Genomic DNA, 21,679 nt, shown 5'->3' with positions numbered 1-21,679 from the left:
CTCAAGGTTGGAGTATACTTAAAAGATATTTAATTAACTGTCCATTTGGTGATGACATTTCTACTCTAAACCAGCTAGCAAGGGATTGTCCATTTTTCCTTAGACATCTCCAGTAAGAGGAAAGTCCCTATCTTTACTTCTTTGAACATCTGTTTTAGAAAATTGTTTTATATTGAACAAAATGTGTTACTTTAGAGCATCTGTTATTTTTTTATATAATATCACAATGGTTTTATTGATGGCAGAAGAAAAAAAATTCTTCCTTTCACTTGTAAAAGTTAGTTGTGTCATTTAACTCAGTATTTCCCCCCATTCTTTATAGGCTGAAGATTTCTCCCCTAAAAATCTGCTTTTTCTTTCTAAATCAAAATATCCACCATGGCTGCATCTTAATCTGCAGAGAAAGTAGATGGTGTATCAGCAGATTTTGACCAGGATGTTTCAGTCCTTTCTTCACAAAGACTCTTATTATTCCTGAGCTTGTGGAATTTGGTAAAACTGCTGGGTTGGCTGAGTGAATTGTCTTGGCTGGCCATTACCTCCCCAATGGAACCTGAGAGTTTGGTCATAGATGCCTTCTTCTTCCCATGCTTCTGTTTGAATGGGCTTGATATTGTAGAGCCTCAATTCTTAAGTAGATTCCTTGGGTCCACATACAACACAATCTAAACCTCTGAAAAAGTGTTCATGATTTGTCATTTGTCCATGACAAATCTTTTCTCCAGGCCAAATTCTCCCAAATATTTAACTCTTTCTAATACAGATGCTTTTAAATCACTATACCATCCTGGTCACCCTCCCACAGAAAAACTTTAGTTTCTTTTAAAAGGTATGGTCTTTGCCATAACATGTGTTTTAATAAAATTTTCAAAAGTAAGATGTTTTCATGACAAGTGGTTAAAATGACTGCCTCTTTCCACTCTAAATTCCCTGTTACACTTCCCTTCACATCTAGTGATCCTGGAATGGTCACAAGCATTTCAGAAGACAGCTGAAGGAAGTTGGGTTGGTGGTACATTTAGTTTGGGTTTAGGAGAATATACCCTGTGTGGTTCTCTGACACTTCTTTGTATAGTTAACTGATTTCTAGCTACTTTAGTGTAAGAATGGCTTCCAGAAATGCTCCTATCACTTGCTGTGTCAATTTCATTCAGCATTGTGTGACACTATGCTGTAGGTGTGTTAGGTAGCTAATGAAACGTTATTTTATAGGGTTTGTGATATTAAAGGGATTTTCCAGCTTTTAAAAATAACTACAAAATGTGTTGTACATTGAGCTTTACTTTTACAATGAAAGACATTTATGGAATATAAATTGTACTGTAATAAAATTTTTAAAAATATGCTATGATTTATTTTATTTTTTTGATATTCTCTTTTGTGATTAACACAAAGTAAAGTAAGAATTTGTAGTTGGGTATCTACACAAACCCACACGGTAACATTCTACTTAAAGGTAGAAGAAAGAATCCTCTTTGAGACTGAGAATTAGATAAGGGATCACTATTACTGTCTTTGTTCAACATTGTACTAGACTTTATACTGAATCCAACAACCCAGTAACCCAAGAAAAACAAATAAAAGGTGGAAGAATAGGGAAGGAAGAAAACCGTGATTAGAGCCAAAACTATGACTGTGGTTATAGAAAATCCTAAAGTTTAAATATAGAAATATTGTTAGAATTGACAAATGAGTTTAGAAATGTTGCTGGAAACAAAAATCAATATATAAAAACCAGTTGCATCTTTATATAACAGCCCAATTAAAGTAAAAATAAAGGATTTAAAATTGCATAAAAAATATACACAGTATTTAGGAATTAAAATTACAGGAAAGAACAAAAAGCCAAGAATATCCAAGGAACTCTCAAAGAGCAAGGTGGGAAAATATGTTGATTCAGATGTTAAGACTTATTATAAAACCATAGTAATTAATATGAACTAAGTGGAATGAGAGAACTGAAAAGAGAGCTCAAAAATAAGATTACATGTATGTGGACATTGGATATGTGATAGAAATGACATTTTACATTAATGAAGAAAGTGTACTTTTCAAAAATAGTGCTGAGATGATTAGTTTTTCCATGTGAAAAATAGTACATTGAAACTTTCACATCATACATAAAAAACCCAGGTGAATTCAAAACATAAATGTGAAAAATCAAAAATAAAGAAAAATTAGAATAAAATATAAGATACTATCTTGATCTCTGGATAGTAATGAATTTCTGAAACAAGACACAAAGTATATGTCATATATAAAGGAAAATATTGGTAATCAGAGTATATTAAAACTAAGAACTTTTAATACTATTTTAATAAAATAGTATTAAAATAGTATTAAAAGTGAAAAGAAAAGTCATAAAAATAACCATTAAAGGTTATGTTTTCTCTTTTAAATAAATTTTTTAGTTGTAGATAGACACAATACTTTTATTTATTTTTATGTAGTGCTGAGGATCGACCCAAGTGCCTCACATGTGCTAGGCAAGCGCTCTGCCACTGAGCCATAAACCCAGCCCATGTTTTCTCTTTTAATAAGTCCCTTTTCTAGTTTATGGAATAGACCAATAGAAATAAAGGTCATAACCTAGAAAGGCATTTATTAAAAGAAAAAAATTCAATAGCCAGTAGTTGAAATGAAAGATACCCATTCATAATCAGGGAAATGCAATTTAAAATAATAATAAAATAGTATTTAGGCTTGCTATAAAACTAATAAGATCTTGGGCTGGGCTTGTAGCTTGGTGGTAGAGCACTTGTTTAGCATGTGTGAGGCACTGGGTTCTGTCCTCAGCACCAGATAAAAATAAATAAATAAAATAAAGGTATTGTGTATATCTACAACAAAAATTAAAAAGTAAAAAGTAAATAAAACTAATACAATCTAGAAAATACCAGGTGTTGGTAAGCATGTGCAGGAAGTGCAACTCTCATCCAAAACTCATTGGAGTGTTCATTTATGTGAACACTTTGAAACAGACTTTGGCATTATGTGATAAAGTTGCACATGTGCAAATCTCAGGACCCAAGAATTCCACCCCTAGGTATATACCTTAGACAAACTATATCACAAATGTGTCATTCAATCAACATTATTCCATCGTCATACCTTTCAGTAGTAGAATGAATAAATAAATTAAGGTATATTCATGTAGTGACATTTTAAATAGCAATGTAAATGAACTGCAACTACATGTGCCAACATGTATGAATCTCAAAAAAGGAATGTTGAAAGAAACAAATCACAAACATACAAACATTTTTGTTAAGTGGAATTCCACTTACAAAAAGTTCAAAACAGGAAAAATTAAACAGTATTGTCTAAAGATGCATTTATAGCTAGTAAAACTATAAAGAAAAGCAAGGGAATGATTAACTCAAAGTTTAGGTTGCTTCTGGTGGGGGAGGGAGAGGCAAAGAAGAGGGACACATTGATCTGTCTTTCTCTCTCTCTCTCTCTCTCTCTCTCTCTCTCTCTCTCTCTCTCTCTCTCATTTTTTCTTTCACAAAGGATTGAACCCAGGGGCGCTTAACCACTGAGCAAATCCCAAGCCCTCTTTATTTTTCTGAGACAGGGTCTCTTCAAGTTGCTTAGGGCATTGCTAAGTTACTCCTGCCTCAGCTTTCCTAGTAGCTGGGATAACAGGTGTGCACCACTACACTGAGCTCACACTGGGATCTTTAAAACACTGGAAAACCTGGTGGTAAGAACATAAATATTCATTCTTTAAAATTATTTTTAAAATTAATTAATTAATTTTAATTAGGTATATATATGACATCAGAATGCATTTTGATTCATTGTATACAATTGCAGTAAAATTTTCATTTCTCTGGTTTTACACAATGTAGCATCACACCATATGTGCAGTCATACATGTACCTAGGGTAATAAAAGTATATTCACACCAATTCGTGTCTTCACACATGTACTTTGGATAATAATGACCAAATCATTCCACCATCTTTCCTGACCCCATACTCCTCCCCTCCCCTCCCTCCCATTTACCAAAGTTCCTCAATTTTTCCCATGTCCCCCCCCATTATGGATCAGCATCCACTTATCAGAGAGAACATTCAGCCTTTGGTGTTTTGGGATTGACTTACTTTGCTTAGCATGATATTCTCCAACTCCATCCATTTACCTGCAAATGTCATAATTTTATTCTCTTTTCATGCTGAGCAATATTCCATTGTGTATATATACCACAGTTTCTTTATCCATTCATCTATTGAAAGACATCTAGGTTGGTTCCACAGTTTAGCTATTGTGAATTGAGCTGCTATAAACACTGATGAGGCTGTGTTACTATAGTATGATGATTTTAAGTCCTTTGGGTATGGACCAAGGAGTGGGATAGCTGGGTCAAATGGTGGTTCCATTCCGAGTTTTCTAAGTTCATTCCTTAAAATTATTATTTAAAGTGCATACATATGCTTTATATACACTTCCATGTGTATTTCTTTTTTTTGAGAGAGAGAGAGAGAATTTTTTTAATATATATTTTTTAGTTTTTGGCGGACACAACATCTTTGTTTGTATGTGGTGCTGAGGATAGAACCTGGGCCGCACGCATGCCAGGCGAGCGCGCTACCGCTTGAGCCACATCCCCAGCCCACCATGTGTATTTCACCATTTAAAAAAAGGAAAAAATATATGCCCAGAGCTGAAAACACAACTCTAGCTAATCTATCACACTAGAAGACAAATATCTCCCTTGTTTTGAAGGCCCTGTCCCTGTTTTGAACCAAGGTGTACATTTATACTGTTATTTTTTCTCTTATTCTGTTTGTCCTTTCAGTCAGTCAAGAGCTATTATCATATCCATCAATCATGGATCATCCTCCATAGAAACTAGTATACTGAAATTTCTGAGCTAGCCAAGCTGAGGCCCAACTGACAGCTGGCAAATAGGAGAATTCTACCAAAAGCTCAACTCAAAGCAGCTTCTTTGAAACACACACTTCCTTCCCTGCTTCTCCTGAGGTAATCTGAGTATAATCCCAGCCTAATTATTTTTTCTCATGAGAAACCATAGCAAATCTCTTATCAAGGAAAGTAATGCTTCACATTAGGTCATGTTGATAAGATGATGAGCAAGAATATTTTCACCCAAGAAGACTGCTATTTCCTGAAGGTGTAAAATCCCTAACAGGGAAAACCCCTGTGGTTCTCCTATGTAGGGCTGGTCTACCTAAGCTGATAACAGTTCCTTCCAAAGGAGGAAGGCAGAATACATTTAGTCATTTCTGGGTAGGTGTGCACTATTCACATCTTAAAGGCTCAAGAGACTCAGAACTGGACAGAGGTCCCAACCCTGAAGAACCTCTTCAGAATCCAGATTTCTGAATCTGCTCTGCACCTAGAGAGACTCCAAACCACTTCTTGACAATGGGGAACTGGGTGGTTAACCACTGGTTGGCAGTTTTGTGTCTGGTAAGTGATGTTTCACTTCCTATTAGTTCGGAATGTTAGTTAACACAGGAGACATCTAGTTTGTTAATATTTCTAAAATTACTCAAAAGTGAAAGAGTCTATGGCAATTATTTGGCTCATCAAGGCCAGTTATCATTTAGAAACTTGAACTCTAGGCCAGATGAGAGAACAGAGACAAAAAACATATAGGCAATTGTTCATGTTGCCATACTTGGAATTTCAATTTGTTTTCATTCTCTGACTTATTTTTCTCTACCATCCCACTTCTATCTGTTGCCATGGAGCATTTGGTTTCTCTCCTTTTCATATCACTGTCATCAAGATTTCATAAAATAATTAAATGTTTGAGAGGGAAGTGATCTTAGAGATCATCTTGACCCAGCAGTTCCCACTAAAACTATATTGCGACCCACTCATGTAATTGCTAATTTTTCTAGTAACGACACTAAAAAAGGTAAATGAGGTAAAATCTTTTTTTTTTTTTGATACTGGGGATTGAGCCCAGGTATGCTTTACCACTGCGCTACATCCCCAGCAATTTTTATTTTTTATTTTGAGACAGAATCTCACTAAATTGCTGAGGCTGGCTTTGAACTTGCAATCTTCCTGCTTCGGCCTCCCCAGCTGTTGTGCTTACTACTGTGCTCCACCATGCCCAGCCCTGTTTTCCTCATTTTTTTTTTGTACCAGGGATTGAACTCAGGGGCACTCAACCACTGAGCCACATCCCCAGTCCTATTTTGTATTTTATTTAGAGACAGGGTCTCACTGAGTTGCTTAGCGCCTTGTCGTTGCTGAGGCTGGCTTTGAACTTGGGATCTTCCTGTCTCAGTATCCCCAGCTGCTGGGATTACACAGGCATGTGCCACTGTGCCTGGCTTATCCTCATTTTTATGGGTGAAGAAATTGATGTTCAGAGAACTTAAATCGCAGAGCTTAAATCATAGAGCTAGTAAGTGGTGGTGTTAGAAATTGGAGTATGATTCCAATATCACACTTGGAATCACTATGCTTTTCTGCTAGAGGTCTGCAAGTGGTTCAGATCCAGTGAATCTGAAATAACTATGCCCTAGGCTAAAGGCCTTTTACCTGTAGGCTGAGATGGTTCTTATCCATCCTGATGCCAAGAATATATTCTAGAGGCATCCCAGTACCATAGAGACCTGTTGAATTACAGACCAGCACTTCCAAACCTGGGCTAGAGCTCAATTGGTTGGTGTCTAAGGCAATGAGCAGTGGGTTCGAAATTGCCCTCTTAGCCAATGAAGTCAGAGTGTTGGACAGGCAAAAGCAGTATTAAGGGCTAAAATGAGTAGGAGTAACAATAGGTTAATTTTAAAAAAGACTCACAATCTAAAAACAGGAAAATGTATGTCAGGATGTAATTAAAGAGGCAGGGCCATCTGGGAATGGATTAGCCCTTTTCAAATGAGTATTGTTATAGATGCTAAATTTATTCTTTGTTTCTTCAGAAATTCACTTATTCACTTATTGCCAATTTTTAGGTGCATTTAGTTTGAAAGCTCTAGTCCAAGAATTGGCAAATGTTTCAGTAAAATCTAGATAGTATATATTTTAGGCTTTGTGAGCCATATGGCTTCTGTCCCAGCTACTCAACTTTGCCATCCTATCACAAAAACAGCCATAAACATTACAGAAATGAATAGGTGTGGCTTAGTGCCAATACCACTTTATTTATGGTCACTAAAATTTGAATTTCATAAAATTTTCATGTCATTAAATATTCTTCTTCTTTTTCTATTTTTAACTGTTTAGAACAGTCAAAACAGTCAATGGTAGAGCATTTGCCTGGCATGCACATGGACCTGGATTCAATCCTCAGCAATGCAAAAAATTTTAAAAAAGTAAAAAATGAAAACAAAAAATTTGAGCTTGCAGGTTGTGAAAAACAGGTAACAAACCAGATTTAGTTCATGGACCTTAGATTTCTGACCCTGATCATTAGTGTCTAATGCATGTCTCAAAGTGTTAGCTTACTCTGAAAAATAGATTAGATACTGGCAGGATTTTACACATTTAAAACAAAAACAGATAAACACAAAGTAATCAAAATGGTGATACTGCTTCCTATACCTTATCTGCTTCTTTCCAAATCCCACTGTTTTCCTTGCTTCTTTTTTCTTCCTGTAGGTTGCTTGGTTGGGACTGAATGTTTTCCTCTTTGTACACACCTTCCTGAAATATGAGAAGGATGACAAATACTACTACACAAGAGAAATTCTTGGGGTGAGTATCACAGTTGTGATGTGATAAATCATTATTTGTTTTAGATGGGGGTTTCACTAACTTGCCCAGGCTGGCTTGAACTTGAAATCCTTCTGCCTCAGCCTAAGTAGCTGGGATTACAGGCATGTGCCACTACACCTGAAATATGTAGATATAGATGTAAATATACATGGTATATGATTCTGGCTCCTTTGTGACCCAATTCTCTGATTTCTTCTAGGGCTAGGATTGCCAGAAAAAATGTAGAATGCCCACCTAAATATGAATTTCAGAAAAACAAGGAATCATTTTTTATATAAGCATGTTCCAAATATCACATGGAGTATAGGTGTACAAAAATATTTATTTTTATTTCTGAAATTCAAATTTAGCTGGATAGCCTATAATTAATTAATTTATTTATTTATTTATTTATTTAGTGCCAGGTATTGAAGCAGGGGCAATTAATCCCTGAGCCACATCTCCAGCTCTTTTTAATATTTTATGTAGAGACAGAGTATTGCTGAGGTGCTTAGGGCCTCACTAAGTTGCTGGGGCTCGCTTATGAACTCGCAATCCTCCTGCCTCAGCCTCCTGAGCTGCTGAGATTATAGGCATGTGTCACCATACCTGGCCTCTAATTTTTATTAGTAAATATGAAAACCCTATCTAGGGCACACTCCATAGGATGTATAAAGAAATCATGCAATAGAGAAACCTATTAGGCAGTGGTTTTCAAACTGGTTCCAGAAACTCAGGTGCTCCTATAAGGTGTGAGAGGAAGTCTAACTGGGCAATGTTCCTGACTCTTGCCTTTATTTCAGTCAGAGCAGCCTTTACCTGTCTTACAAATGCCTGATTATTATTTTAAGAAAGAGTTTGGAAACAAAGGAAGAAGGTAGAGAAGGAGAGAGAGAGAGAGAGAGAGAGAGAGAGAGAGAGAGAGAGAGAGAGAGAGAGAGAAAAGAAGAAGAAGAAGAAGAAGAAGAAGAAGAAGAAGAAGAAGAAGAAGAAGAAGAAGAAAAGAAAGAAAGAAAGAAAGAAAGAAAGAAAGAAAGAAAGAAAGAAAGAAAGAAAGAAAGAAAGAAAGAAAGAAAGAAAGAAAGACATTTGAAAACCACTCTTGTGGATTAATGTCACCTTGCTATCCCCAGGATATGGGGTCTGGGAGATGGGTGGTGCAGAACCCTAGGCTTGCAGAAAGGTGGGTCAGGTTAAGGTACCAAATGGAGCAGACAGGGAAAGTAGAATATTAAGTATGGAAGAGGAAGAAGGTGGGTTGGCACTTAGTGTGGAGGTAATATGGAGGTGAGGCTGTTTTTTTCCCAAGCTAATGCACCTGGACCCTACCAGTTTAGAACAACAAATTTGATTGCCATCTCTATTATGCAGTAACAGTTTAGAGATTTGGTTAAATCACTTTCATCCTGACAGTGCTTTTTTTCAATAGCTTTACACAAAGGCCCACTCAATATACATATTTAAAGACAGCTTGTTCTTTTAAAAAATCCTTTTCTCTCCATAATCAAAGGATCCATGTTGAGATCACAACGGATTTGAATGTTCTGTACATGGCTTATTTCACCCTGCTGTTTTTAATTTTAAATGTTCATCCCTCATCCCTGTTTAGAAACTAAAACTCCAAAGGAAGTGTCAATTTGTTTTAAAAATAGCTTTTTATTAAGAGAATGATGCAATAAATGTGACTAGTTATTAAGAACTTGATTACTTCATGACAAAAAATCAGCAGCATAAAATGAATCATACTGATATCCTGTGGACATTTTATTTTGAAAGCCTTTTTAAAAAATAAATTAATTATAAATAATACTACTTTCAATGAGACCAAGCCACACAGAAGTATAAGTAAAATGTGAAAATTCCCCTCCAATCCCTCTCCCCAGAGATAACCACCATTAATAGTTTGGTGTGTGTATAGATATGCTGACATACATTCACAAACACATCACATAGGTTTTGTTTTTGTTTTTAAGGTAGGTACTATTGCTTTTAATTTCCACAGAATGAAATTTGCTTTTTTGTTGTGCTATAATTTTTTTTCTTTTTTTAAGAGACAGGGTCTCTCTAAGTTGTTTAGGACCTCACTAAATTGCTGAGGCTGGCTTTGACTTTGCAATCCTCCTGCCTCAGCCTCCCAAGCTGCTGGGATTTCAGGCATGTGCCACCACCCCTGGCCATGTTATGAGGTTTTTTTTTTTTTTTTTTTTTTTTTTTTTTTTTTTTGGTACCGGGGATTGAACACAGGGGGACTTGACTACGGAGCCACATCCCTAGCCCTATTTTGTATTTTATTTAGAGACAGGATCTCACTGACTTGCTTAGCTCCTCGCTTTTGCTGAGGCTGGCTTTGAACTCACGATCCTGCTGCTCAGCCTCCTGAGCCACTGGGATTACAGGTGTATACCACTGCACTTGACCATGCTATGAGTTTTGATAAACAAAGATAGGATATTTTTTTAAATCAAAAAAGGGATCATATTGTAGATTTTAACTCAAAATGCTTCCCATGCTTAATGTATCTCAAATATCTTTCCATGTGAGACCTGGAACCAGCTCATACTAACTGTTATGCAATATTGAGTTGTGTGAATCTGTTCCCAACTCTGCATGCAGTGATGTTCGGTGATATCAAGTTGGTATCTTGAAATCTGCTCTAGTGGGATTAGTTACATCATCACAATAGGCAAATGCTGGAAATTGGGAATCTCCCTGCCACCCTCCAAAAAATCTGGTTGTTAAAACATTTACTGCCACTATACTACTGCAGGTAGTTCTCAGCCTTTGAAGAGGGTAACAGTTCATCACATTAATGTGTCATAATTGATTTATTCATTCCATAGGGTATTTCTTAAATTCATGCTCACCTTGGGATAACACAGAAAGAAATTGAATTCATTATGAACCAGAGAAAATAAGTAGCAGAGGAAGGAGTTTAAATACATAGTCAATGAGGCATTAATGATAGCAGAATTTCAATTATAACATCAGTGAGAGTTGATATAGAGAAATGAATATACATTGGGATATTTCAATGTGCTGCAATGGAGGGAAAAAACACTTTATCTAAAAAGAATTCATTCCATATAGATAGCTGCCCCAGAATATGGAGCTGTGAAATTATAGTCCTACATTTTCAATTTACTTGCCAATTTTAGCTTTAAGAAACCTCTGTGACTCAAATAAGCAAGCTGCGGGAACCAATGTGGAAATGCAGGATATCTGAGATGAACAGAGAAAATTTACTCTGAAATGGAACAGGCTGTCTCCACCTAAAACAGTCAGAGTGTGACTCAGCAGAGAGAGAAAACACAGGTCATATGGAAGATCCAGAAATGGAAAACAGTAGGGCAGCTCTTGTTCATTGCACTGCCTACATTATAAGCCATTATGGACTCTAGGCAAATCCCGACCTCACTTATCAAACTGATGTCACATTGTTCTGGGTTTAGGTTGTATGGAAAGATCATTTGTACCTTAAATATTATTAGGAAATGACTGAGAAATTTTTAACTCTAACCCATACTTGTATTTTTAGCAAGTCTTTGACAGACATACATGTAAGGCTGGCCAGTCAACTGATGTGCAACAAGAATTGCCTGGCTGCTGCTACCACCTCCACTACTACTACAAGATTGTCACACTCTATAGCCTACTGTCTCAAGTAAATGACACAGACTTAGAAACCAGTGGCACAGAGTTGAGTAGTGAAGCTTAGCTGCCATGAAGTTGAGCATATTCTGTCCATTCTATACCTAATTAGGCCTGTTGCTGGGCTAAAAACTTCTGTAGATCACTGACTTCTTGTCTCCTTTTCCAGAAGCTTCTACTGTTATATCAGGTTGTTCTTGATTTATGACACCTGGCCACCTTAGGAATTCAGCTTGAAATTCTGCTTTTAGAAGTTCTCCCTTCTCAGAATTGAGGTTATAGCTCAGTAGTAGAGTGCTTGCCTAATGTGTGCAAGGCCCTGGGTTTAATCCCCAGCACTGTCCCCACCCCCAAAAAGAAAGTTATCCATTCTTAAATCTCTACCTAAGTTTAAGAATTTTACTCCAAGGAGTTTGCTAATCTTGCTTAAGCTTTAATCAATTGTTAAATATATCTTAAATATGTGATTAAATTTTTAATTATTATTATCAATTATATGCTTATAATGTCAACATTAGAAAATAAAGAAAAGAGAATAAAATAGTCACCATCTATAATTATACCTTTAAATATGGGCTTTATTTAAAATGCATATAAAATTATATATGAGCCAGGAGTGGTGGTGCACACCTATAATCCCAGCAACTTGGGAGGCTGAGGCTGGGAAGATCACAAGTTTGAGGCCATCCTCAGCAAATTAGTGAGGCCCTAAGAAACTTAGTGAGATCCTGACTCAAAATAAAAAAAATAAAAGAGGCTCAGTAGTTAAGTACCCCTGGATTCCATCCCAGTACGAAAAATAGTATATATGATCTTCAAGACTGTCTTATGAATGAAAAATAATAAAATCATAATTAAGTGTATTAAACAGAAATACTTATTCAAAATATTATATCCATGGAATGTATTTGCTAACATGGAATCATTAAATCCTGTTCTCTTTCATGTTATTTCACGTATAGTTAAATATTTCTGGGCTGGGGTTGTGGCTCTGTGGTAGAGTGCTCGCTTAGCATGCGTGAGGCACCACATAAAAATGAAATAATAATTGTTTCCACCTACAACTAACAAAATAAATATTTTTAAAATATATTTCTAAACCACTCTCATGGGTATTTCGCAAATCAGTGTTAAGTTCAGCACATTTTCTGCCTTTTACAAATAGAGACTGGCCTGATGGTGCTAATTACTGAGAGAGAGGGGAAGCAGCTGCACTTCTGTCCATTTGCAGATCTCAGACAAATGGATTGGGTCATTGCTCACCTGTTAGATGGTAACATGAAGCAGCAGTCTGACTCTTTTCTTCTCTACTCTAGACAGCGTTGGCTGTGGCCCGAGCCTCTGCTTTCTGCTTGAATTTTAACAGCATGCTGATCCTGATTCCTGTGTGTCGCAATTTGCTGTCCTTCTTGAGAGGATCCGTGAGTCCTAGCTACAACTAGGTCAACTTTCACATTAAAGAAAGAGACCCTGGGGCTGGGGATGTGGCTCAAGTGGTAGCGTGCTTGCCTGGCATGCGTGCGGCCCAGGTTTGATCCTCAGCACCACATACAAACAAAGATGTTGTGTCCGCCAAAAACTAAAAAATAAATATTAAAATTCTCTCTCTCTCTCTCTCTTAAAAAAAAAAAAGAGACCCTGATATCTTTGATGTTAGTCCAATACTAAGTCCCTAGGAATGGGAGCTAGTGGTCTCTTTTGGTAACTAAGGGTGTAGGTAAGGATGGGTGGGTATTGATTGGCATGCTATATCTAAGACAAGTTGGCTATAGGTTAGTGAATTTCATAAGGCAGGATGGTGACACCTGACCATGATCACTTTATATTTGTAGTTTTGCAGTCGCACACTGAGAAAGTCATTGGATCACAACCTCACCTTCCATAAGCTGGTGGCATATATGATCTGCATATTCACAGGTAACTCAGTAAAACCATGAAACTGAAAATTCAAGGGTATTCAGAGTCTAGTTTCATTTACCCATGAATATAAACATTCAAAAAATATTGAGCACCTGGGACTATTTTTCATGCAGTGTTGTAGGCCTATATCCCTGGAGCTTATATTCTATTCCTTTGGGAAGTGATTAGATATAAGATCTTTGATCTCCCTGCATTACAGGGCACCTTCTATGGACTCAAAATTCTACTAGCATTGTATGTAGGATTCTCCTATTTTAGTGAGTTGTGCCTGCCATAATGTTCCTGAGACATTTCTTTCTTTTTAGCTATCCACATCATTGCACACCTGTTTAACTTTGAACGCTACAGTAGAAGCCATCATGTCACAACTATAACCCTTGCCTCTGTTCTCTCCAGCCTACATCATGACAAAGAGGGGGGTTTTTGGCTAAATCCCATAGCGTCGCCAGACATGGTGAGTTGACTCAATGGCAAAGCCTCTGGGATCTGGTCATGAGCAGGAAGACCAAAATATCCTTGTTGGACATCATGTCAGGCTGACATTTCTCTGTTCACAGACAGTCTTGTATGTGACATTCACCACTATTGCTGGTCTCTCTGGAGTGATCATCACCATAGCCTTGATTCTCATGGTAACTTCATCTATGGAGTTTATTCGGAGGCATTATTTTGAGCTCTTCTGGTATACACACCACCTATTTATCATCTATATGGTCTGTTTATGGATTCATGGCTTGGGGTAAGGTCTTCAAACCCTCATTCTCAGGTTCCAGCTCTCAACCTTGCATAATTCTTTACCTTAAACTATCTTTCTTTGTTTCAGTGGAATTGTCCGGAGTCAAACAGAGAAGAGCATGAATGAGAGTCATCCCCATAAGTGTGCACAGTCTTTTGAAAAGTGGGATGATCATGACCCTGACTGCAAGGAGCCACAATTTGAGGGACATCCCCCTGAGGTAAGAACTCTTATGGACAAGGACAGCCTCTTGTTATGTGCTGTTACTATTATCATTGTTAATATTACTCTTATTATTGTTACTATCAACATTATTAGCTCAGCCATGTGCTGGGTCCTATAAAGGATACCTACAAGATTTCTATCTTCAAGGAACTTCCAGCATCACTGGTAAAATGACAATTAATAGGGAATATTGAAAAAGAAGGTCTAAAAGTCATTGCATATTGTATGACCCCCTGAAAAGGTAATAATGTTGGTCCACATTATTGATATTTTTTACCATGTCTCAGCCTTGCAGCATAATATTGATTAATCTCATTTATATATAGCAATAACCTCTTGGGTAAGTACTTCTTTTGTCTCCATTTGAGGACAAAAGGACTAGGATTCCAAAAGATTAAATTCAAGCCCAGGCTTTACAGAGTCTTGACAGTTGTACCATCCAAAAACTCAGCTATGAAATCCCAATCAAATTTTCTTGTGAAAAAAAAGCATTATTGAAGTAGGTTTTCTTTGGTGTTATGCTTGGGAACTGCTAGACAGTGGATGATTAAGAAACTGAGTTCTTGACTGGGGATATAGCTTGGTGGAAGAGTGTTTGCCTAACATGTGCAAGGCCCTGAGTTTGATCCCTAGCCCATCAAAGGAAGGAAGGAAGGAAAGAAGGAAGGAAGGAAGGAAGGAAGGAAGGAAGGAAGGAAGGAAGGAAGGAAGGAAGGAAGGAAGGAAAGAAAAAGGAAGGTAGTAAATATTGGGGCCATAAGTGTGCCATGTACTCTGTGCATACCTTAATTAATTCTTTATCTCCATTTCCTAGAAGTGAAATTCCTAGGTTAAAGAGAAGGAATGCTTCTGAAACTGTTGAGATGTACTGCCAGATTGCTTTCTGGGAAGATGCTGCTAATTTGTACCTCCATTAGCTATATGTGGGAGTATGCCCATTTCCCTGAATCCTAGTTAATTCTGGGAATTATTGCTCAAAGTTTGAGAGACTAAAATGCTATCTTGTTAATATTAATTTCTCTATTTCTTTTTTTAAGAGAGAGAGAATTTTTCAATATTTATTTTTTAGTTTTCAGTGGATACAACATCTTTATTTTATTTTTATGTGGTGCTGAGGATCGAACCCAGCACCCCGCGCATGCTAGGTGAGCGTGCTACTGCTTGAGCCACATCCCCAGCCCATCATTTCTCTATTTCTGAGGCCAATACTTTTATCACATTGTTATTACCCATTCCTTATGTATGTTTTTTTCATGTATTCTGAATACAGCTGGGGATTTTTCTTAAATAACAAATAACACTAAATTGTATAATGTCTACTCTAACACTAGCCAGATCTCTGTTACTTCCTTCCCCAGAGATATCCAAGGAAGTTATTGACCTGCAACAGCATAAGAAACCTCATTCTACATAGCTCCAATATATCATACTTGACCAATTGTGCAAGAAGGGACATGACTTAGTATCACTAGGAAATATATTTTTAGTAGATCCTGTGCATATTGAAGTTATCTGCTATCTTGAGAAGATCTTGGGGGATAGAAAGTCTGCTTTAAAAAATATATATGTAGACAAGATAAAAACAAACTACTAAAAGATGACATGAAAGTAGAAGGGGGATATTAGGGAAGGGAAAGAGGAAGGGTGGGCATGGGTAAGGCAGGATGATAGGGAAGGTGGATACAAATTACATAATATGTATTATAAAATGTCACAAAGAAAAATATTATTTTAAACAAGTAATATGTGCTAATAATTATAATTTAATTATTAAATTTATAATTTATAATTTAAATAATTTTAAAAATCATGATTATGCTAAATGTTTTGAACACTTGAGAAAAGAGTGGATTAATATCAAGCTTTATATATTGTTATCCAAAACATCAACCAATATTTTCCCTTTTTTGTTTGTTTTGTTTTAAATCATTTGCTTCTATTTCACATTTACCATTTCTATTGGTTTTTCAGATTGGATAAGTTGTCCTGGAAGATAGTTTTAGATTTTTGAAATCAAATTTTATATTATTTAAGAATATAAATATATATACTGTTGCTTTTGCTTCCTATCAGAAATGCAAATTTTCAAAGAATGGACTAATTTATGAGTAAGATATTAGCAAACAAAACTATTGCAGTATATTCATTTCTACTTCCGTCTTCAGGATTTGGTAAAATTAGTGGCTTAGTAATGATACATATCAATAGCTTGACAAATATTTACTGAATGAAGCAATGAACTGCTACATAAAGAAAGTTCTAAATGAGAGATTAAAAGGGAATCTCATTCTTTAATCTCCCTGTGCAGTCTTGGAAGTGGACCCTTGCACCATTTGCTCTATATATCTTTGAAAGGTTTCTTCTCCGGTTTTATCGCTCCCAGCAGAAGGTTGTGATCACCAAGGTAAATAAATAAATAAATAAATATGCACATTCATCTTGCTGTGATAAATGTGGTATTTTGAGCATAGAACTAAATGGTCATGTCACACTGAATGGAATAAAAAAGAACACGTGAAGGCAATATGTGTTTTTCTAGTGCTGCACAGAACTATGGGAAAGAGGGGAAGATGAATTTGACAGAAACCACCAGGATGGGTCTATGTCAGAGGATGCAAACAGGTGGCCTGGGAAGATCTAGCCAGTGGAGATGTGTGTGTGTGTGTGTGTGTGTGTGTGTGTGTGTGTGTGTGTGTATCTACTTCTGGGGATTGAAGCCAGGACCTTGAACATGCTAGGCAAGCATTTCACCACTGAGCTACACTCCCTCTCCCATTCAGATATATATTGTTTGGCCTAAAAATGTTTGTTTAAAAATTAACTTGGAGCTGGAGGTGTAGCTCAGAGGTGCACCTCCCTAGCATGTGCACGGCCCTGGGTTTGATCCCTAGCATTGTGAAAAAAGAAACATTGAACTGGTTGCTGTTATTTAAAACTCTGGATGGAGGCTTTAACATTTTAAAAAAGAGGCATTTTTTTTTTACTTGTGGAATCAGAAAACCCAGTAACACTGAGTCACAGTTCCATGGTGCAAGCATTCTCTGGAGCTAAGTAGCTGCTGTTGCCCCCTTTAGAAAAGACTTGGTCTCAGTTTATCATTGTCATCAGCTTTGCTCATCTACTTTAAATGCCTGCCTTTGTCACCATTTGAGTTTGTCTTCTTTGGTCTATGTGCTTCCTTCACAGGTTGTTATGCACCCATCCAAAGTTTTGGAATTGCAGATGAAGAAGCGTGGCTTTAGCATGGAAGTGGGACAGTACATCTTTGTTAATTGCCCCTCAATCTCCTTCCTGGAGTGGCATCCCTTTACTCTGACCTCTGCTCCAGAAGAAGATTTCTTCTCCATTCATATCCGAGCAGCAGGGGATTGGACAGAAAATCTCATAAGGGTGTTTGAACAACAGAATTCACTAATTCCCAGGTAGGTCTCTGAAATCAGCAGAGACTCAGACTAGGATATAGACTGGCAGAAGAGAGGAAACAATTCCTTACTGAAGCTCTGCTCTGGTAAGATGAATTGTGATTGAAACAAACAGGCAGAAGTCAGCTGTGGGAGCTGTTGTTGTGGGAGGATGTTTGAGGTTGGGAGAGGAGGTGAAACTTCACTTGAATGTTGTCTTCTCCCTTCTGCTAGGATTGAGGTGGATGGTCCCTTTGGCACAGCCAGTGAGGATGTTTTTCAGTATGAAGTGGCTGTGCTGGTTGGGGCAGGAATTGGGGTCACTCCCTTTGCTTCCATCTTGAAATCCATCTGGTTCAAATTGCAGCATTCGGACCACAAACTCAAAACACAAAAGGTACCCTCCAGCATATCACTTTTTATATAGCCTGTGCCTGACAGTTCTAGTGCCCTCATAGGCTAAGGTCTTCACAGATGATAAGGGAATAAACTTTCTTTAGAGAGTTTATAAATAGAGTGAGCAATCACTTCTCTCTGCCAAGGCATCTACTTCCAGTTTCAATAGAAAAGCATGGTCTTCTTTTCAATCTGGCGTTTAAAATCATCTCAAATGAAAGATGACCTTGGAGGGCTATTTCCATTAGGGAAATTGTCAGGAGTTTTGACATTCATGATGCCTAAGGTGTTCCACTTTGTATACATGATTTACCAGATCACCATTTGACTCAATCAACAAACATAGTGGGTGCATGTGTATAATCCCATCACACAGAATACATTGTAAAGGGCACTTAATAATGCTGTGGTCTCTTTTGCTGATTCCAGATTTATTTCTACTGGATCTGCAGGGAAACGGGTGCTTTTGCCTGGTTCAAGGACCTACTGACTTCCCTGGAACAGGAGATGGAAGAATCAGGCAAAGTGGGTTTTTTAAACTACCGTCTTTTCCTCACTGGATGGAACAGCAACATTGTGAGTTCAAACAATACACTAATTCCCATGTTAAGTGCAGATGAATGTCAGACAAAAGATAGATTAGAAACACTGCTGATTAGAAATAATTATTTCCTACCTGCCTTCACCCTTACACTCAAGCTTAAAAGTGACTGAAGGCAGTTATGAGGATTTTTTTTAACTTCTTATTTCTGACTTCAGGCTGGTCATGTGGCATTAAACTTTGACAAGGCTACTGACATCCTGACAGGATTGAAACAGAAAACCTTCTTTGGAAGACCAATGTGGGACAATGAGTTTTCTACAATAGCTACCACCCACCCCAAGTAGGTATATTTTCCTCTAGTTAACTGAGTTTGTGGAGTTAGAATTTAGGAAAGGTACTATAGTATGTTGAACACTCTTAGGAAAAGATTTCTGGGGTAGAAACTATTTGAACTATCCTAGACTCTTGTTTAAAACTGAGGAAATTTTATCTGGGGTTTTAGCAAAATAAGAGTCATGATCTTGTAATTGATGAGAAGATGCTGCTGCCCCAGCAAGCCTCCATTCAAACAGTGAGGCAAAGAGGCTCAGTTCTGAGCTATACTACCAAATAAAACAGAAAACTGGAGCAATTTAAATGCGTGGGGGTTTTTTTGGGTGGTGTTTCTACAGAAACAAGGGTTTGGAATGTATTATCTAGTTCAACTGATTTCAGTCTTTTTGGAGGGTTTTGAATCATGTTAGAGCATACAGGAAAACCTAGTGCTATGAAACCAGCCATTCCAATGGGAAGGAGAAGAAGTTGGTCATGGTAGGGAAACTCCCTGAACAAGTTGGCAGGTGAGATCAATTCAACTGCACAAACATTATCGGTTACTTTCTATAAACTCAACATTCACTATTACAGGAACTTTGGAAGTTGAAAGAGAAATAGGGTACAATTCTTGCTCTCAAGGAGCACACATTTGAATAAGAGATGCATACAATCAATTCAAAGTAGAATGATGTATTCCTTGAAACAAGTGCATGGACACCTATGGTTTAAAAACACGAAGTGCTTGGGAAAGACTTTGTGAAGGGAGTGGCAAGAGCCCTTAGTTATTTGGATTTGGATGATCCTGGGTCCTAATGTTGGTTTTGATACTTTCCAGCTCTGGGACCCGGAGGTTGAAAACCCTCTGATCTTCAGATTCCTTATCTGTAATATGGGGGTTATATTAATAAATACCTACTGTACTCACTTGCAGGATTGTTGTGAAGATTAAATGAGACAATATATGAAAATTGCTCTGTAAATTGTAAAACAGCAGCATACAAGCAAATGAGATTATGCTAATTATCATGTTGTTTGAGTTGAACAGTTAAAGCTGTGAGAATGAATAAGATTATAGCACTTGGGAAAAACTCTTTGGCAAATCCTCAGTGTTAACAGTTTCAATATGACCCAGTAATTCCATTCCTCGGTATATATATCCAAGAGAAATGAAAATGTATGCACACACAAAAACCTATGCATGAGTATACATAGCAACATTATTCACAATAACCTAAAAGTGGAAACTACCTGTGTCCATTAACAGATGTACATCCACATAATGGAAATATAATTTAGCTATAAAAACGAAAGACATATTGATACAAGCTACCACATGGATGAAGCTTGAAAACCTTATACTGAATGAAAGAAGACACAAAAAGCCACTTATTGTATGATTCTACTTATAGGAAATGTTTAAAATAGGCAGATCTAAATAGAGACTGTAGATTAGGGCAGAGAGGTTGTGGTTGGGAAGAAATGGAGAGTGACTAGCTAATGTGGATGGGGTTTCCTTTGGGGATAATGAAAATGTTTTGGAATTAATTGGTGATGGTTTCACAACTTTGTGGCTATACTAAAAAGCACTAAATGCACACTTCAAAAGGGTGAATTTTATGGTATATGAATTGCACCATAATTAGATTTAAAAAGAGAGAAGGCAGGTGAGACCCAGAGCACAATTGGAAAAGTTAGCTTTGGCAAGAACATCTCCTCTTTAGTGTGAGAAATTTTGAGGTGGGGATAAGTTCACAGTGGATGGCTTTAATGTCAGCTAACATATATGCATTTGCTGTGTGCTAGGCATTTTTTTAATTTTATGTTTTCATTTAATTCTCAAAACAAACCTATAGGTATTATTTTTATTCCCATTTTACCGAAGGGAAGCTAAAACACAGAGAGATGTTAAGCAACTTGCCTTAAGTTATGCAGGTGGGTTAAATGTCAGAGGTGGGATTTGAACTCAGGTAGATTGGCTCCAGAGTCTTACTGATGTGTTGTATATTTCTTGGGTATTGTGTTCTCAATAAAAAATGGCTCAGTGCTGAGAGTGATCTGGATTGAGCACAAGAGGGACTTGCAAATCGAAAAGGTTAAAAACACTTACCATGAAGAATGTAGGAGTCAATGATGGAATTTTTGTTCAGTGTTGATGGGAGTAGTAGAGGGCCATTTCTCCTTTTATATCAACAGCCTTTGTTCTATTCATATAGGTCTGTGGTGGGGGTTTTTCTATGTGGTCCTCTGACTTTGGCAAAGAGCCTGCGCAAATGTTGTCACCAATACTCCAGTCTGGATCCTCGGAAGGTTCAATTCTACTTCAACCAAGAAAATTTCTGAACTATAGGAGTAAACACAGTAGTTTGCATTTTGTCCCTCTTTTGGATTTTCAGCAACTTACTTCATCTGGTCAGGTTTGTTCAGCCACTTCATAATACTGTACCTCTCAAGCCTTGACTTGACTCGCTGTCATTAAAAGAAATGCATTTAACTTTGTTAATACTTGAGCTTCACCAATCTAAGAACTTGAGAAGTCAATAATTGCAAAGCACATGGATCCTTTCTTGGGAAATTGTCAATCCTAGAAAGCCAAGACCATGGCAAAGCTTGATGGCAGAGCTTTGGTGGTTGTCAGTTACACTATTTAATTCCAGGTGACTTTGATTCCAAGTGTTTCCATCTCCTGGACTTTAGTTCATAATCCCCCCTCCCTCCTGCCCTTACAGAAGATTTCTAAGTAGGGTGACTTTTTAAATAAAAATTTATTGAATGAATGACAAAACATAATAACCATAAATAACAATGAAC

The 21,679-nt window shown here is 37.1% G+C and overlaps 1 protein-coding gene across 4 annotated transcripts; it reads left to right on the top strand.

Annotated features, from left to right (window-relative positions):
• The first annotated feature begins 5,367 nt into the window (after window positions 1-5,367).
• Nox1 (NADPH oxidase 1) lies at window positions 5,368-21,211 on the top strand. Of its 4 annotated transcripts, none has more exons than XM_026410521.1 (13): window positions 5,368-5,439; window positions 7,591-7,686; window positions 12,651-12,755; window positions 13,167-13,251; window positions 13,560-13,708; window positions 13,812-13,993; window positions 14,078-14,210; window positions 16,524-16,619; window positions 17,402-17,637; window positions 17,851-18,013; window positions 18,442-18,588; window positions 18,772-18,896; window positions 21,085-21,211. In XM_026410521.1, the coding sequence occupies exons 1-13, from the start codon at window positions 5,395-5,397 to the stop codon at window positions 21,209-21,211; spliced, it is 1,689 nt and encodes a 562-aa protein (XP_026266306.1). In that variant the 5' UTR covers window positions 5,368-5,394. The 4 variants fall into 4 exon arrangements, with proteins under 4 accessions (XP_026266306.1, XP_026266301.1, XP_026266302.1 ...); XM_026410516.1 differs by having other exon boundaries at window positions 5,395-5,439; window positions 7,591-7,690; window positions 12,655-12,755; XM_026410517.1 differs by lacking the exon at window positions 12,651-12,755 and having other exon boundaries at window positions 5,395-5,439.
• The last annotated feature ends 468 nt before the right edge of the window (window positions 21,212-21,679 follow it).

Source organism: Urocitellus parryii, chromosome X (assembly GCF_045843805.1).
Source record: "Urocitellus parryii isolate mUroPar1 chromosome X, mUroPar1.hap1, whole genome shotgun sequence".
Lineage (NCBI taxonomy): Eukaryota > Metazoa > Chordata > Mammalia > Rodentia > Sciuridae > Urocitellus > Urocitellus parryii.
The sequence above is the reverse complement of the archived record's forward strand: the minus strand, read 5'-3'. Positions and strand labels throughout refer to the sequence as shown.

Excerpts from the sequence above, each read along its gene's own strand:
- Nox1 (XM_026410521.1), top strand. The coding sequence starts at position 5,395 with ATGGGGAACTGGGTGGTTAACCACTGGTTGGCAGTTTTGTGTCTG. Across the intron at positions 18,014-18,441 it reads ACAAACTCAAAACACAAAAG|ATTTATTTCTACTGGATCTG; the intron begins GTACCCTCCAGC and ends TGCTGATTCCAG. Across the intron at positions 18,897-21,084 it reads ATAGCTACCACCCACCCCAA|GTCTGTGGTGGGGGTTTTTC; the intron begins GTAGGTATATTT and ends CTATTCATATAG.